The sequence below is a fragment of the Sinohyriopsis cumingii genome, chromosome 6, assembly GCF_028554795.1.
Source record: "Sinohyriopsis cumingii isolate HCF-2022 chromosome 6, ASM2855479v2, whole genome shotgun sequence".
Taxonomy (NCBI): domain Eukaryota; kingdom Metazoa; phylum Mollusca; class Bivalvia; order Unionida; family Unionidae; genus Sinohyriopsis; species Sinohyriopsis cumingii.
The window spans coordinates 152,570,654-152,588,535 of record NC_142966.1 but is presented as its reverse complement, the minus strand read 5'-3'; the positions used below and the strand labels follow the sequence as shown (position 1 = coordinate 152,588,535).

Here is a 17,882-nt window from a genome sequence, read left to right as displayed (position 1 = left end):
TGGTGATGTCTGAACCCAAAGTCTTGGCATGATTAATTACTATGTATGTAGCGGCATGTCAGCACAATACTGGATATATAATGAATATTTAAAGTTACGTTTGAAAACTGTAAAGATAAAGATTTGCCACAAAACAAATGTATGTATGTATGTATGTATGTATGTATACATGTATGTATGTATGTGTGTGTGTGTGTGTGTGTGTGTGTGTGTGTGTGTGTGTGTGTGTATGCATGTGTGTGTATGTATGTATGTATATGTGTGCATGCATGTTTAGTTGTATGTGTGTCTCTGTGTGTGTGTATGTGTGTATGTATGTATGTAGGTAGGTAGGTATGTAGGTAGGTATGTATGTATGTATGTAAACTCTGCAAACTTTCAGAAGATAAACCTTTCAATCAGACTAAAAGAGGAGGCCCTAAAAAAGGGTATCCACGTGAAAATTCATGACAAAGGTATATAAATGTAGAAGAGAAGATAAAGGGTCAAATGTATAATCATTATACATACATTATCAAAATTCGTTATAAAAATCGTACGCCCTTGAATATTCCAAGATTCTCTCAGGTGACCTATCATTTAAACAATAATTTTAGCTGGAACATGTCCCTTCTAGTGTGCAGAGGTGTCGTTTGATGCTAATACATACATCCCCAACAAAGTACCTGTAAAAAAGTGACTAAAGGTTATTTAAACATGTAAAGACTAGCCCCAATGCACCATGTGCAATCCCTATGTCTGAGTACGGCTGAAACAGCACGCGTGAAACAGCTAAAGCACGGATGGTAAAATTGCAAAAATGAGTATATAAAATACATTCCAAAGGCTGGTGATGTGATCGGCTACCGATTATACTTTTTATGATCTTATCTTGTATGTAAACACTGTTAGTTGTTGTCTTGGGTTTAACGCCTATCTAAGCGCAAGATGGCATCAGCATAATTAGAGGAAAAAGAACCCGGAAAAACCCCCAGCAAGAACCACCGAACGACGGGAAGCTACTGACAAGCTTACTCACATACCGATTGGACGGGCCTAAGACTCGAATCCACGCTGACAGAGGTGAGATGGCAGTGATCGGTAAAGGCCAATTCTTAAAACCACTCGGCCACCCAGGGGCCTACGCAGACATTGTTTAAAAGATTTCTGCAAGTTTGGTATGGTAACAAGCTATTGAGAATGAAATTATTTCAAAGGCTTAGCTCACTTCTTAAATCAAGGTAAACTTAAATAGCAGAGTATCATGTGCAAATATACTTGCGAGGCATATATTTTAATTCTTCTGAGCTGATTGAAAACGTGATCGTTTCAAGAACAATTCCATAGGCATACATCCCTATTGATACATATATCGTCAAATACTCGCCTAGACCCAGATCTGCGGCAGATCCATGTCTGCATGTTTTAGGATAAAATAATTGAAACGCCAAAAAATGATACCCAGATCTGCATGCCTGTTATGTTGTCAGCAATTTGACTCGACTTATAAGCAAGAATCGACTTATAAGCAAGAATCGACGGCTTGTATGCGATTAATGTGCTTGCTTACGCAAATTTGCACAGTATATTTAACATTTATTGTAAACCAGAGTAGCTCTTCGCAAGTCTTTTATATCTGAGGTTACATTGTGACACGTTGCTTTTTAATCAAACACCCTTTTAGTGATGATATTCATTGTATAAATGCACGCTACGATCAAAGGCGTTCAAGTGTTCAAATAGGCATTCAAGTGTATACTTGAAAACTACAACTAAGCTACTCAGCCGAACGAGGATTGAAAAGTCCGCCAAACGTAACTTTGAATGATTTCTGAACTATCGGTCTCAATGAGCGAGAAACCCTACTGTGAGCTCTTATTCTTACTGGCTTGCTGCTTTTAACAACAAAAGCCGACAGATGCTTCTCTCTCTCTCTCTCTCTCTCTCGGAGAAATCGTTACAATAAATAGCGGATTAGATTAAACTGTTTGACTGACTCAATTTAGGAGCACCGAAGACACCATTGCCGAACAGGACCTACTCATTAAACTATTTAGTTAATCGTTTCAATCATGCGGAACATCTGGGAACCGTCCATTTAGTACGTACACATGGGGGGTTAACCCAAATGCATACGCTTGCGTAAGGGGGGGGGGTCTATTGCTAATGTACGTACGCGTGGGGGGTGGGATGAAACCTCGATAATAATTTGCTTAATACGTAACCCGTTCGACTTTTTGAATTTTGGCGGACACTAGACAACTTTTTAAAGTTACGCAGCTTATTTCTTTAATGCAACATGTACACTCGGTCCACAACTCCCACGACCGAAACCATCAAATTATTTTCAACATAAGCAACTAAGAGGATTTTAAGCAAAGGCAGAACTACATGCGTCAAGGTAAACTGAAAACGTGTTATGATTCCGTTGTTGCTAGAAGGAAAGCCAGAGATTTGAATTGTGACTATATATTTTCACAGTTTTGGGTTTCGATATGTTTATGGATGGCGATATTAAAAATAAAAATGGAAACAATTTTCCCTGGAAAGGATCCAAATTATCTCGCAGTTATTCCTTAAAAGTGTTATCTGTGCTTTCTGAAATGGGAAAATATGTTAATATAATTTAACTGACCTTTGTAATTTTTCAGACTAGTAATGGAACCTATGAAAGTTGCGATGGAACCATCAAGGTACAATAACATAAATTAAAACAGACCATGTTCAGGAAGGTGTGATGGGAACAGTGGAACTCAAAGAAAGTAGTAGTGGTCCCACCTCATCTTTTTGACCTGGATGGAAACACTATCACGTGGGCAAATCCGTTAAGAAAATATATTACCCCTCTCACTCTGTACGTTATATCAATCCGATTTGCCAGATCGTTGTGCTCTGGGAAATCAGGCATATTGTCCTTTTCAATGCATATACCCAGTACAACAGGTGTTTGCCCTTTACGGACACATAGATGACCATTGCAGGGCCAGCTATTTACGTCACAACCGGCCTAACAGAACTATATATTTTAACTCATTGTAATGAAAATTACATTGTGATTGAATACTATTAATTATTCATTTGTCCCTAATTTCACAAAGAAAGGGGTATGTTTCTAAAACCGTTATATCACCGCAAACCCTGTATTGCAAATTTACAAAACCTTATTTGGTACAAATAATCGCAAAAAAATGCTCAAAAAACATGCCATTTTTTAAAACTCTAATATTGGAACAATATCATAAACTTTGTGCTATTTGTGGAAGCGGAAATATTTCATACATCATAATGATATAATATTTTTTTTCCTTCTCTTTCACAGCTTTTGTACACTCCAGGGGAGTCATTGTATTCTGCCATAGCAATGTTACATTTATGTATCCAAATGATCTCATATTACCTCCAAATGTTTATTCTTGCTCTGATTGTAAATGTTGACCAGTGACGTGATATATATATATATATATATATCCATTGCTTAGTGACGTCGCAATATAATTATTGTAGCATGTGTGCTATTCTGCGTGACATGAAAGTTGATTTCATTAATTAAAGCACTGATCAGTTCAGTTCGGCAATTTTGAAAGTATTCTTTGCCAGGTTCCAGTTAGGACTATACACATTGTAAAAGCGAAACAAGGAATAATTGTTTTTTTAAAAAAAATATATTATTATGTGTAATAAATCAACGATTTAACCTTCACTTTAGTTGTTTTATATTTCATGGGAGCGTTCGTAAACAAATGTTTTTTTTTCATGATGACAATTGCAATGACTAATTCATTATTACATTCAGGATGCAATAAGCAACATATGGGGTAAAATATTATTATCTCATTTTGAACACAGGGGCTCGTATCGTTGCTTACAATTTACCTTTCATACATATACAGTATAATAACTACAAGGGTGGACACTTCTTTCCTTTCTCGCGAGACCAGTTTAAGAATAAACGCTGTTATTTCAAGCAATATTTCGTGTAGCGTAATAAATTTGGTACCGATTTTTAGCTCTAGCTTTCGACTGTGTATCCCTATCCAAAGTTTGACTAAATGTGATACGTTTAAGGAATTTCAGGCTATTTTCCCACGCTACTGCTCCACATGGCCCTGGTCGCACCCGCTTAATATGCAAGTAAAAGACTGTCCTCTCGTTGGTTAAAAGAAAATGAAGTCCTGCAGTTATTTATAACTTGTTTGCAGTTGGCCAATGAGAAGGCAGTACTTCATTCAGCGCGCTGTTATTGCATATTAAGCGGGCGCGATCATGGCAATGTCGAGCAGTAGCGTGGAAAAATGGTCTGGTATTCCTTCAAAGTATGATAGTAAACCAAAATTCGGATACGCATACAAAATCGAATGCCTGAACTAAACATCGATACTAAATTTATTACGCTACGCGAAATGTAACTTCTTAAATAGGTCGCACGAGAAAGGAGAGAAGTGTCCTCCTTCGTAGTTATTATATAGTACATGTATGACAGGTAACTTGTAAGCAACGATACGAGCCCCTGTGATTTTGCATGCGTGTACGTCAACCATGGACAATATAATGTTCTTCACAGTAAATGCAGTTTAACTCGAACAATGATACAGAGGACAGAGTAGAATTACAAATAGTGTTCACCAATGGTCTCACACTCGCCCCATCAATTTGGAGTTAAACACGGCTTGTTCGATACAACGCCATGATTCTTGGCTTGATGCGTTGTTTCTAGAATTAAACTTGCATAGGAAGATCTATCAGCAGGGATTTTCTTTTTTAAAAGTTGCCAAATCAAGTTCGTAACATTAACTCGAAATTACCAAAAAGCTGGAAATTGCCAAAACTTGAAAGTACTTAAAAGTTGGAAATATGCATAAGTAGAAAGTACCAAAACGTTATTAAGTCAAATACGCAATTAGGCTATTGTTGTTCTTGCTGTTGTATTTTTATATTAATTTTTTTCTTTCTCAAATAACCACTGAAATTCTTTTCACCTGTGTTTAAATCTTTTGCTTTCTTTCCTCAAAAGGAAGCTGCTCATTTCATTTAAGATACTTTTCATTAAGCTGACAGGTTGGTGCCAAAAATTACATCAGACGTTTCTTGTTGGCCTTAAAAAATAATTTCTTGTTCATACTGGAGCGAAATAAATGGGACACACAAGTTATTTGAAAGTACTTTATGAGTGACATTTTGCCATAGCGAATCGTTTTTACAAGGTGGGTTTTTTTCACAGTGAAAAATGTTTAACAGCTATGTTTACAATGTTCTTCTTCCGTAATAAAATGACGCCACTAGTGCGTATCAACAATGATTCTTTTTCAGTGTAGATTTTACTATCATCAAGAAGGAGTTATAATTTTTGGAGAGTGACTGTTTTTCATTGAAAATTTTGAACGTATAATAATATTTCAACATTTGCGTGACATCAGAATCAAATTTAGGGCATGGTTACAAAATGTCATAGAAAAGATACACTTGAAAGTTACGTTGTTTTGGTGTATCTATCGTAATTTATTCAGGCGGTCGTGAAAGAAGGATGTATCGAGTACTTATCTTAAGAAAGCTTTAAGAAATGTTACTCAATTAAAACGATTTTTAGATGAACATTATTTTCCTCTACCATTATTCATGGCCATATGCCAGACGGGAAATTATAAATATTCCAGAGTCTAAATGGCCTACAGGGATACTGCAAAAATTCGGTGTTGGTGGTGGTGGTGACAGGAATACTAACTAGTTCGCTAGTCAAACCTTACAGATGTATGTGTCAGTGAACATCACAAATCCCGTAAAAGATCTACAGTTCCATCTATCATCTAGGTTGGACAGCATGCAACAGGGTAAATAATCTAGGTCATGTTTACCGGCTTATACCGGATTCAAATCCGAGTATACTACTTCAGTGCTGTATGTCTAGTGTGTAAAAAGCCAGTAGGCATGATGCTAGGTAAATCTTGCCAATTTACAATTTCTAAATATATGAAGTTAAGAAACCGCACAAAACAATATAAAACAAAAAGAAAATGTAGAACACGTATGGCAGAATAAAGATGAAAAGATAAGAAGATAAAAGTATCAGATAAGAAATGCAATAAATGAGAAATGCAATAAATTTAGGCAAGCTAAATAAAATACAAGACCTATTCTATAACGTATCGTATGTCACAAGCTGCAGTTTTGATGGATGTGATTTAACGTGAAAAGCAGGTCGCTAAATGGAAATATTGCTTTGAGTATTGATCTCACGCGTACCTCTACAAATGATTCATACTCTACAAATGATACATACTCTACAAATGAGAACAATATAGCTGCCCTTGGATAAATACGAGCCATCATGGCCAGTTTACCATATGCATAATGGAAAACTAATAATGCGATGTCAAAAGAAAACACAAAACCCCTGAAAAGTCCACAGTGGCAATTGCCATCTTCTAATTTGTGGAAGGCAAGGGAAACATTGAGTGTGTAAAATAATACAGATCACGTGTACGTGCTTGTACCAGACTCGTATCCTAGTAGGCTGCTTTAATACAATAAACATTATGTATTTATAGGGTTTTTAAAGAACATCAGCACAATTCTAGCAATGTACTGCGGATTAAAAGAAATTCTATAAGTGTCACGATAGCAAACTGCAAAATAAAAACACTTTAGGACGCAAATGACAGACGGGGGATTAAATAAGAAGACGATAAAAAAAATCTACTCTACAGCGTATCGTATGCAAAGTCAGATATGGGGGGGGGTCAGGATGCTTTTTAAAATTGTCCTAGGGCCTCTTACCACTTTATGTCAGGATATGTAGTTGGTGTTCGGCATTGCGTTTTTTTTTTCTTAAACATTGGAGATAATTATCTTTCTAAGACTTCAAATATGCTTTAAATGTGACAACAATAAAGACACCTTCAAACAAATCAGACGCTAAAACATGAAAGTGAAATAATGTGGTCAGAGCACGCGCATAGGGTGCACCAGTGTGCTTAAGATTATGTTGCCTGGTTAAACGTTAACTACAAATGTTATTTCACTATGATGTTTTAAAATGTCGAACTTGATAGACATGTAAAACAAAAGTTTTAATTTTGAAAACATATAAGTGTGCGTTTTGCATTGTGTATAGCACTGCGAGGTAATCTGCTGCGCACTGTTGAAGTGTGAATGGGAAAATATTATATGAACTTGTAGCCTTTCGCAGCGATGACATGTAGTAAATCGACAATATTTGCCAAGATCGATCGTCGTTCAAGTCTTGCTTTCTTTTTACAGTATAAATCATCAACAAAACGTATCACCCACCCACCAACACAAAAAAAGTGTTACGTTGATACGGGACAAAATTATATCTTACCATGTGTGGCCTTTCCTTTGAAAGGTCAAAGGTCAAGTGGCTGCATAATAGGGAATCACTGAGTAATACGAAAAGATTACTTACTTGTGGAGTCCAGATGCAAGTGCAGGCATTGTTCTGCTGCTTTCCCTTTCCACGCCATCTTTTCAAGGGCAGTATTCTGTGGTGTGGACTGGGGGACTTGGCTTTGTGCATAGCTGCAGAAGAATAAACAAAGGGGTAATTTAAAAATCCAAAGTCATCTTCGTCGTCATCGGAACTGTAACATCCTGATGAGGTTTCCTTGTCTTTATCACTTCTATTGTTAATTTCAAAGTTCAAATCCCCAACAGACATGCTTCGAACTCGATCCCTTTTTACTGTTTTCTCATATGTATTTTCCGCTACCTGTTTCAGTTCTATTTCGTTCTCATTTTCTGCATCTTTGTCTGTATATCTTTCTACAGACGTTTCAGTAATTTTCGGCACTAGGCCCAAACCTATATTTTCATATATTCTTCTCAAACTTCTTTTTGCCCAAGGACCAGATTTAGGAGATGATTGTTTAGGGCTTTCCTCCACTGACACACTCCGTAAAGGTCCCCTTGGTTGCATTTTTGGAGGCAACACGGGGTTATGGATCTTGTTATTTGCAATATCCGTATTTTGAACTTTGGGAGCAAGAAATGGACTAAACTGGTTATGTTTAAGGTCAACCATTGATGCACTATGGGTGAGTCTTCTAAAGAAAGGCTTTGTGAACACATAACTCCGATCTAAAGTTACGTAATCATCTTCGCTATCCATGGTAGAACTAACCGTGGTGGCACTATCGCAATCGTCATTACTTAATGTAACTCTAATGTAATCACTGTTACCGCTTCCCTGCGATACAGGGGAATCACGAGTCTTTCCTGGAAGTGGCAGAGTTTGATATTTTTCATGGTCCCTTACTCTTGCAGGCAAAGGAAGAGTATGAAATATTTCATGACCATTGTTCGTCCGTCCGTCTAGTGACGTTGGACTAGGGGGGCTAGCCTCCTGAAGCTGCCACGTACAACCATTCCAGGACTGGCATAGAGTAAGATTTGGGATGGACTCGTTTGGTCCTATTGAGGACTCTATGTTTTTGACCCCACATGGAGGGTGATTCAGTAAGAGGCCTTGTGGTCCCCGGAATACACCCCCATTTCTACCGTACACTTTTCTAGAGGTAGGTGTAATGAGCCTCGTTCTATCACCATGAACTGTCATTGTAAACATTGAGCGGAAAGAATGGATGCACCACTAATGGAAATTAAAACTGAATTCACTCATCAGGGATTTTCTTCCCCATCACAAGGAGAAAATACACTAACAATCTGCAACCAGATTCCTCTCAATGTGATATTCAACACTTGAACTTCGTTGTACGATGTGATCCTATTGAATAAAGGTAGTATCAATACACACAAATATGAATTACAAGCCTTCCGATAAATTTTGTTTTGTGCATGACAAACACTGAGACGAGCTTATCATATGAAAACAGGTACTCCAAAATTCTGAATCTCATCGGATATCCGTATCATTGAAATAAATCATCAGATCCACAAATTTAATTCCTTAGTGACCGTAAGTAAAATCCATGTTTCAATTACTCCCGTCAGTTGCTATTTTTGCCACCCCTTATCCAGATATCCTGATATAAATACTTGGATGTTAAATACACTGTCAGTATTGCACGGTGCGATAACATGTTTGTATGGGACACTGTACGCAATTCCACTTGTATAGCATTACCGGGTCTATCCGTGTGCGGTTATGGGACTCCGCGACAGGTAGACGCGTATAATAGGCGGGACTTTGGTATTAGGCTGTGAAGCGAGACTACCATTGGCCAACCCATTATAGGTTGACAGTCGTTACATTCAGTGTGTGTGTATGTGATACATCTCTATACATGTGTAACATTTACCCTAGGGGATCTAGATAGACAAGTCCTGACTCATAAAAATACTGCACTGTGTAACATGTACTCTCTCTCTCTCTCTCTCTCTCTCTCGTGTACGTTACAGCTGCGTACAAAGATATCCAAAGTTTGCAATATGTGTGGTGGTTACTGACCGATTTAGATTTATTACATAGTAAGTGATTGCGCCACCCCGTAAAAAGAACACAGTTCTCTATTTTCCGTATACAATTACAATTGTTTAATAAAGGAAAACTTAAGAGGATAGGTGTCATGAAAAATTGCAAAATAATAATAATAATAATAATAATAATAATAATAATAATAAACAATTCAATGTGATAGTTTTATTAAGTATTTATAACAATTCCTTTATAAAGGTAAGTAATCTTTATGCATAATTGTGATAAATTATTGCAAAAAATTAAAGAAGTTCGTCGATGGACAATAAACGAGTAAGGTATGAACTTAATTTAGTTTCATCAAAGTAATGTCGGAGTACATTTCTAGTTTCCATATAGATTTATCTCCCCTGAAACAGGTATTCGCCATGTTAAAAATTAGTTTTCAAAAGCAGCAGTGTTGAAGGAAATCGTTGAACTATCTTTAGAATCTATTACGGATAGAAAGAAAAATAAATATATCTTGCTAACATATATGGTTACGCTCTTGTAATAACGAGTTTGTAAGCTAAGGTTTTTCACAAAATCTGGCTTTGTGTCATCAGATCTCAAAAAAAGATTGACACAAGTGTGGCTAAATTCCAATACTTAATGACGTCATCTGGAAATTATTTATACCAAACCTGAATGCAATGCACGTTCATGCAACTTAGAAATATCACCGCAGGAGAAAATTAATGCATGGCACGCGCAAATTTGTGCAATAAGTAGACAAGTGAAAGGTACAAACTGTCGCAGGTTTAAAATGACAAACGTCACGGTAGACAGGACGTTTCCTCACACTGTCTTTTCCGTATTCCATAGATGGCATGCGCTACCCCACATGTCATATTTCATTGTTACAGTAAAATACTTCTGAAAATGCAAGTTATTACAAAGAAAAAAAACCATATATATATATATATATATATATATATATATATATATATATATATATATATATATATATATATATATATATATATATATATATATAAATGGTTACATTTGAAATTGCTGTCTGGCTTTCAATGTCTGCACGACTGACTCTTGATTGCATTAAAAGATCGGCTGAAATTTTTTAATTTGAAGGTTTTGGTATAAGAAATCCCATGACTTATTATTCGGTCATCTTCGAGTACCAATCATAATTCATGGTTCAGTAGGTATCGTGCTGGGTTCACAACAAGAAGGATGCAAGTTCAAATTTTGCCGTCTGATTAGTCCGGTTCATGTGTGGACATGTGCAAAGCACTTTTCTCCAGCTGAATCGGGATGCTAGATCTTAATATATCGATGTGCCCTGATGCAAAGTAGACAAACAGACAGACACATTTTGTGGAAAATGTATATGTCTGAAATGTGTTGAAATAATCAAAATGTGGCAACATATATTGCAAAAGGCGGATTCCTGTATGCCAGGAAGATACGCTAGTTTATGTCATTTCTCATGCCTCATATTTTTATATGTTGATCCTTTGAGTGCCATGAACTTGCAATGGTCAGGTTATATCTTTTGAGCAAATAACAACGTAATTCACATAGAACTAGCCACACACTTAAATTACTAAGGTTCCATACAGGATTTGAGTCTCCTTTGTCCTGATATATAGACATATAAAGCTTCAAATTTCACGTGCAGTGTTTTTTTAAAAAAAAATATTATATATACATTCCGATACGAGTATTTTGGCTCCGAATTGGCAAGCTTTGGCTATATTTTACATTTGCTTAAAACGGTCTAGTACAAAAATGACAATTTTTGGTGTGTGTGTGTATGTGTGTGTGTGTGTGTGTGTGATAAGAACCACGCGGAAAGATGCAGGAGGTCGTCTAGTCATGTGACTTCAGTTTAGTATTGAGTACGATATATGTAGGCAAGTACATAAGTTTATACTTATTTTACGCATGTGCGCATGTATTTTATGCATAAATGTACATCAACGTGCGTATGTATGTATGTATGTATGTATGTATGCATGCATGTATTATATAAGTATATGTATTCTCAATTTTGATGCAATAACTTTTAGAATAATAATCCATAAATATGCGTATCACAATTACTATTCCAAAAATATACGTGAGCAAACTTACACTTTTTCCGTGTGCACGCATTAAAAAGCAACGTAAATGTCTGGTATGTACGTGCTGTTTTGCTGTTTGTTTGCAGACTAATTTTCTTTTATTTATCTGCAATAAAAATACTTTGACTATTAGTACTGCAACAATTAACTCTCCTAATTATCATGAACATTTTTGAGATTCTACTTTTATGATGTACTGAACTTTGATAATAGCCCCAAATAATCACTATAATGACGGTGCGCACTTGCTAATTAGGGGTACATTGTGTTTATGTGAAGGTCAAGAAAATTTGGTAAGCAATTTTCTTTTCCCTCCTACCTATGTGTACATGTTAGTTTAATTCTTTGACAATGAGTGTCTTACACCTGAAGAATATTTGCTTAAAAGATTATAGGTGAGAAATAGCCTGGAGATAATTGGCTAACGGTCTCAATGCAAACGAAATAATTGTGTTTAGCTGAACCGATATATATAATACAGGTGGAAAATTGGCTAATCCAGGTACTGCATTTAGGATTAGAAACATTACACGTATAAAAGAAATACATGTTGATATAATAACATTTTGTCCAATAAGGGAATAAGTAAACGGTATCTTTCAGTTTTCTTTACAGTTTTGTCGTGCAGTTTTTATGTAAACTATCAATATATTTTAAGAGGCTATAGATTTGAGAAGAAAGAAAATGCAAGAAATAAAACTATTATATTTGCCTGAATATGGTAACATATTCTGAAGATGACTTGCAAAATATAATAGAAAAAAGTGAGAAACTGAAATAGACGTACGTATTGTCCAGTGTGCTGTTTCGTCCAAAAAAATCAAACTAGATGTGGCGGTGGTGTGGAGGGAGGGATCATCTAATTTAGTATAAATACAAACATAATATAAATTGTGCCAGTAAGTGTCCGTCATATAAGAGTTACATCAGCTAAGTGCCTTACCCAGTGAAAGACCGAGGCAGCCGACCACGGCTGGAGTGGACAGATATCGAACACGCAGTCTTTGGATCGCGAATCTGAAGCTTCCAATATCTCTCTGTTATCCGTTTCCTCTGTGGCCCTACCGTGATACGCAAATATAAGGATTTACGGTATGGCTTTGAAGATGAATTTCATGTACTTTGTAGGTATGCAATATTATTTGGAAATAGGTCAGAGCTTTCGAAAGCGAGAATCCCTGAATCTAGTACCTCGACTTTCTTATCCTGGACTTCCAGTCATTAAAACAAGGTCATACGTTTTCCAAATAAAAGGAATCTCGGTTTCGATTTGATAAAATTTTGTTTTAGAAGTCCTGATATTTTTTTTTAAGAAAGCTAAACTTCTGACTAAAGGAAAAGTCATGGCAAAACTTTAACGCTATGTTTAAGAGAATGACAAAGAGAATGTTCTCTCCCATAGCAACACCAATTCCAAATTAGTATTTGAAAATCCAATCATAAAACGGGTTTGTCTTCAGACCTGTTATAGTCAATCGCGTTTAGAAGGAGTTCACGTCATTTAAATTTATGCGGTCTTCGGTCCATTAGCGGAAATCAGCTGGTGTATATCGGTAGTCGTCCACTCAGTGTCGATGGAATAAATGAGAGACGGGGGTGGGGGTGATAAGTGTATGAGGAGAGGATTATGAATGAATTGTGTGGTGCTTTGTTGTAAACTGGACTTTGAGAGATATTTTATAGTGCATAGAAATCAGCAAAGCTGCTTTCAAAAATAAAAGACGGAAAGTAGACAAAAGAAAGAAAGCGAGGCAAGACAAATCTTAGGGACTGTTTTCTGGTGAAACTGTCCGTATCATAACCTTTTTCCGTTGTATACACCCGTGGATGCAGTTAAATTACACTGTTCCCAAAGAATTATAGGTAATTGTTGTTGTTGTGGTTGTTGTTGTTGTTGTAGGGTTTAACGCAGTTTTTCAGTACACGATAGCTATACATGGCGGCCAGTATTAATTGTGGAGGAAGAACCCGGGAAAACCCCAGAAAGAACCACCAATCCAAGAGAAGCTACTGGCAACCTTTCTCACATGACCACATTAGCTGAATCCGAGACTCGAACCCACGCAGAAATGTTAGGTAATAAAGAAATAACCAAATTAGTATAACACTGGAATACACTGTTTGAAGAGATCATAAAATGTACAAAATTTGTACAAATTAGTGCCACAAATCTCATCCATTAAAAATGAGTTTATATTTTGTTACGAATTTTTGTAATATTTACGTCTTTACAAATTTAAAAAATAAAATAATTTCACCTAGTTCTTTTTGCTGACTTTTAGAGCTTTAGTTTATTCGAAACAATTACAAACAGCAAAACGCTGGATTTGTGTTCGTCATACGTTGTTACAACTAATTTTACCAAGACGTAGAAATCAATAAGGTTTTAAAAAGGAAAATAGAATTCTGTATCTGCAGCTGTAAGTAACAGCAACCAATACTAGCATTTAACTACTTGCCGTTTTCAACACTCTCGTCGAGGCGGTTCCAAAGCAAAACAATTTTTTTATATGAAAAAAGAGTTTCCAAACTGTTCCATATTCGAACTTTTAACAACAAAACATGTAGAATTCTTAGTAATATGATTTCTGCAAAGTTCTAAGTTTCAAAGTCTGTTTGGGATTTAGATTTTATGCCTCGTTTTGGTTTGACTTTGACTAAGTAATCAACGGTATATATTGCCGGTAACATACCCATCACTATCTTGAATAGGTAGGTAAGCCAATTAAACTCACGTCTTTGTCGGGTGGAGAGATCCAGAACGGGGCCCAAGGCAGCAAAAGTGACGAGCGGGGTCCCAAGTAGCATCCTGGATACACGGCCTTCATCGCGAGATCTCTAATTCTGTTTTTAAAAAAATCGCGCAGCTTGGCGCTGAATCCTTTCGATGGATTGTATATCCTTAGCGCAGTTGGGTCCCATATTGATCAGACATACTCGAGTGTTGATCGGACCAAAGATACATGTGCCGTCTTTCTTCTCTCGTGATGGCAGTTCTTTAAATCCATTTTAAGAACACCCAATGTTGATCCCTGAGATTCAAACCCCTAGGTATGAACGTTTTGTTTCTTCTTGTAGGATGGTGTTGTTTATTTGGTAAAATGTCGAAGATTTGTTACCAATGCTGAGTATATAGGATTTCTTAGCGTGAAATTGTATGCCCCACGTTGAAGCCCACTTTTCCAATTCTATAAGGCCGTTACGAAGAATTTCATGATCTTGGATAGTTTTGATGTTTCTGCAGAGTAAAGAGTCATCGGCGAAGAGTCTAGCTTGTGAAGAGATACACTCTGGCTGGTCATTTATTTGGCACAGGAACAATGGGAGACCAATTACACTAGAGTCTACTGTAACGCCCTTCAAGTATTTGGCTTCGCAGACGCCGTCCATGACCGGGTCTCTTAGCAAGGCGGATAGCCACTTGTTGAGTTGTCCCTGCACACCGTAGCGGTGTATTTTATGAAGATGTTTGTTGTGTGAGACTGTCAAAAACTTTAGAAAAGTCTAACTATAAACTTGTTTTCGGTCTAAGCATTATAGGAGATCGTGTAAAGTGACTAGTAGTCGTGTTTCATTAGAAAAGCCTGATCGAAAGCCATGATTTAGTTTAGTAAGTATCCTGCGTTTCATCATGTGGTTATGAAATGATGTGTTCAAAAATTTCACAAGATATATACACTTTAGGATACCAGTCTGTAATTTTCTACCAGGTGTCTATATCCCTTCTAGAAGAGGGGGGAGATGTGGGCATATCCTCCAGTCACGTGATTGTGCCGCTGTCCAGTGAGAGTTGAAAGATGTCGCGTAGACCATTAGAAATCTCATCTGCACATATTTACAGGACGATGTTTGGTATGTTTTCAGTTCCCATAGCCTTAGATGCACTTATGTTAAGTTGTTGTTTGATGACTCATTTGACTTCGATGCTTAAGTGTGTGATATATTGGAGGTTTTCTGCACCATGACACTAGGTAATGAGCTGTCATTATTTCTGGTGAAAATCGATTGGAACTGCATGACTAAGATGTCTGTGTTGTCTTTAGAATCTGTAATAAGGTTGGTTTTTTTTTGTTGCCTGAAGGGTGTTGTACCGATGTTGCCCTGTTTCTTTGTTTTGACCTACTTCTAGAATGGTTTGAGGTTCTTTCCTAACAGCCCTTCACGAATAACATTGTTGACATGGTCCCATTATGCCTTTCTGAATTGTCTTTTGCATTCTTTCTGGAATTGCCTGTACTTGGTCCAGCTGTTTTGTTTCATTGCTTGTTTAGAGAGTTGTGCCGTTTTCTCTACAAAGCTTCCTGTTGACCCATCGCAGTGAAAGTTTATTACGACTCGTTTAAGAAGGTATTTGTTTTCATGGGAAATGTTATTGCAGTCTATGAGTATCGATTCCCAATTAGTTCTAGAGAAATGAAATATTTTTCTTATGGTTGTTGTAGGCAGGTTTGATGTCAGAGTCCACAACAACCATATCATGATCTGATACCCCAGGAACATTAAGGACTCACGGTACTAATTCAAATCCAATAGTAAACATATGGAAACACTATCATATTCAAAATACAATAACTTAAAATTTATGGGTGCTGATGATGAGACCTATAATTCTCCATGCACATCTAACCTTGGTGCAAGCTTTTATGTGTGCATGCTACACAAAAGAAACACAAGCATGCTGACAGCAGCAAGTATGACATTACATGGTATCAAATTACGTGTCGCATCGTATTTTAAACTCTCACTGGCTATAAGACAAGTTTTAAATGTTTTAAATTTCAAAATTGCATTTCTTTTCTTGTTGACTCTCACAGAAATAAGATGCAGTGCATCCCTATTCATATCAATCAAACAAAACAAATAAGTGTGCCACATGACAGGTCAAAATGATAAGAGGTCATTGCCCTTTTGTGACAAAAACAAACACACACACCCATGAAGCATCAAGAGATGCTGACATTCCAAACTTATTTAAACTATCATCACATATGATTCATCACCCCCAAATCTTAATAAAAAGGTATAAAAGCAAACGAAAAGTTCCATAAGCTTTATTATACTGAAGAATTAAATAACAGACTGCTACTTTTCAGTATAGAACTATGGGGAAGGGCGAGGAAGCAAAGAATAGACAGAGTAATTTCTTCAAGCTTGGTAATGTTCCCCACAACAACGGGGAAAATGTGCATCAACCCAAAAGACATAGCCACTTGAGGTCTGTTACATAAGGACAACAAGAGACAAATTTGAAAAAGCTATCCAAAGTTTCTATAATACTGACATTGATGTTGGAGACAGAAAGACTATGTACAAACTGCTGCGGCTCAAGCTAATAAGTAAGCTGGAGGTGGAGAAATATGTGAAAAGCATTGCGATGCTAAGACAAATCCATGTTTCCATGCAATATTCAAACACTGATAAAACTTATCACTGCATAAACTACTTGTTAAATTTAAGTAATATAATTGAATTGCATATTAAAGTTGTCTAATTCATAAATCTATACCTACATTTACCCAAAACTCATAAAAAGTTAAGAAAAAGTCTCAAAATCATTACTTTGGCTACTTTCCACTATAAGCAGTGTTAAATTACTTACTTTTTAATATAAAGCTGAATAAAATGCATAAATTATTGAAAAAAGAGAAACAAAGTAAACCTTGCAATCACTCAATGACAGTCAAAAGGGAGGGAATACACCTTGATTTGGCAAACCAAGTAGCAAGCTCTAATTTACAGCTAAATGGTTCCTTACTATTACTTGGAAGTAAGTGCAGAGCAATGTTGGCTTTATAAATAGCTTTTGTTTCAAATATAAAACCATATTTCTGACATTAAGCTTGTTTTCATCTATGCACAACAACAGATCTGGTGAACAAACCACATATCACTTAGTGCACACAGGAAAAAATGCTGAGATGTGGAAATGTGTTCCGAGAGCACCAGTTCCAACGCCCTGACTACCAAGGTTTTCTATCATGGGACTTGGTACATGAAGAGAAAAGAGGTCAGGTGGGGTGGGAGAGAGCAATATGTTCACCATGCAGTTATACATCAAGAATGTTTTAACTGTATGAAGAGATACCGAAGAGAGGTTGGGGAAGAAAAACTGCCTGTGTAAATAATGCAATACAGATAGGACTTTTGCAGACTTCTATTGGGAATGAAGGGTTGAAAACTATTCTTTTAAGTGAAAATGTCCCTCCCTGCTCCCTCAACAAAAGGGATGCAGAAAAGTTCCAATACTGTTTGCCAAAAATTGAATGTACCAATATGAGCAACATGCTGAACATAGAAAGGGTGTCAAGGAGTTTAATTCTATGATAGGAAATAAGACAGATATAATTGATATTCAGTGTGACTCAACATATAATAGTGCAATTTACAGG

General features: G+C 36.5%; 1 protein-coding gene across 2 annotated transcripts in view; it reads right to left on the bottom strand.

The window, feature by feature from the left end:
* LOC149798283 (rho GTPase-activating protein 6-like) overlaps positions 1-17,882 on the bottom strand; it is a 190,094-nt gene that overhangs the window by 86,527 nt on the left and 85,685 nt on the right. The window contains exon 2 of one of the 2 annotated variants that reach the window (XM_089963427.1): positions 7,400-7,512. In XM_089963427.1, coding sequence (XP_089819553.1) covers positions 7,400-7,512 — 113 coding nt within the window. Of the gene's footprint in view, positions 1-7,399; positions 9,085-17,882 lie in introns of those variants that run through there. The other variant, XM_089963426.1, reaches the window with a different exon arrangement.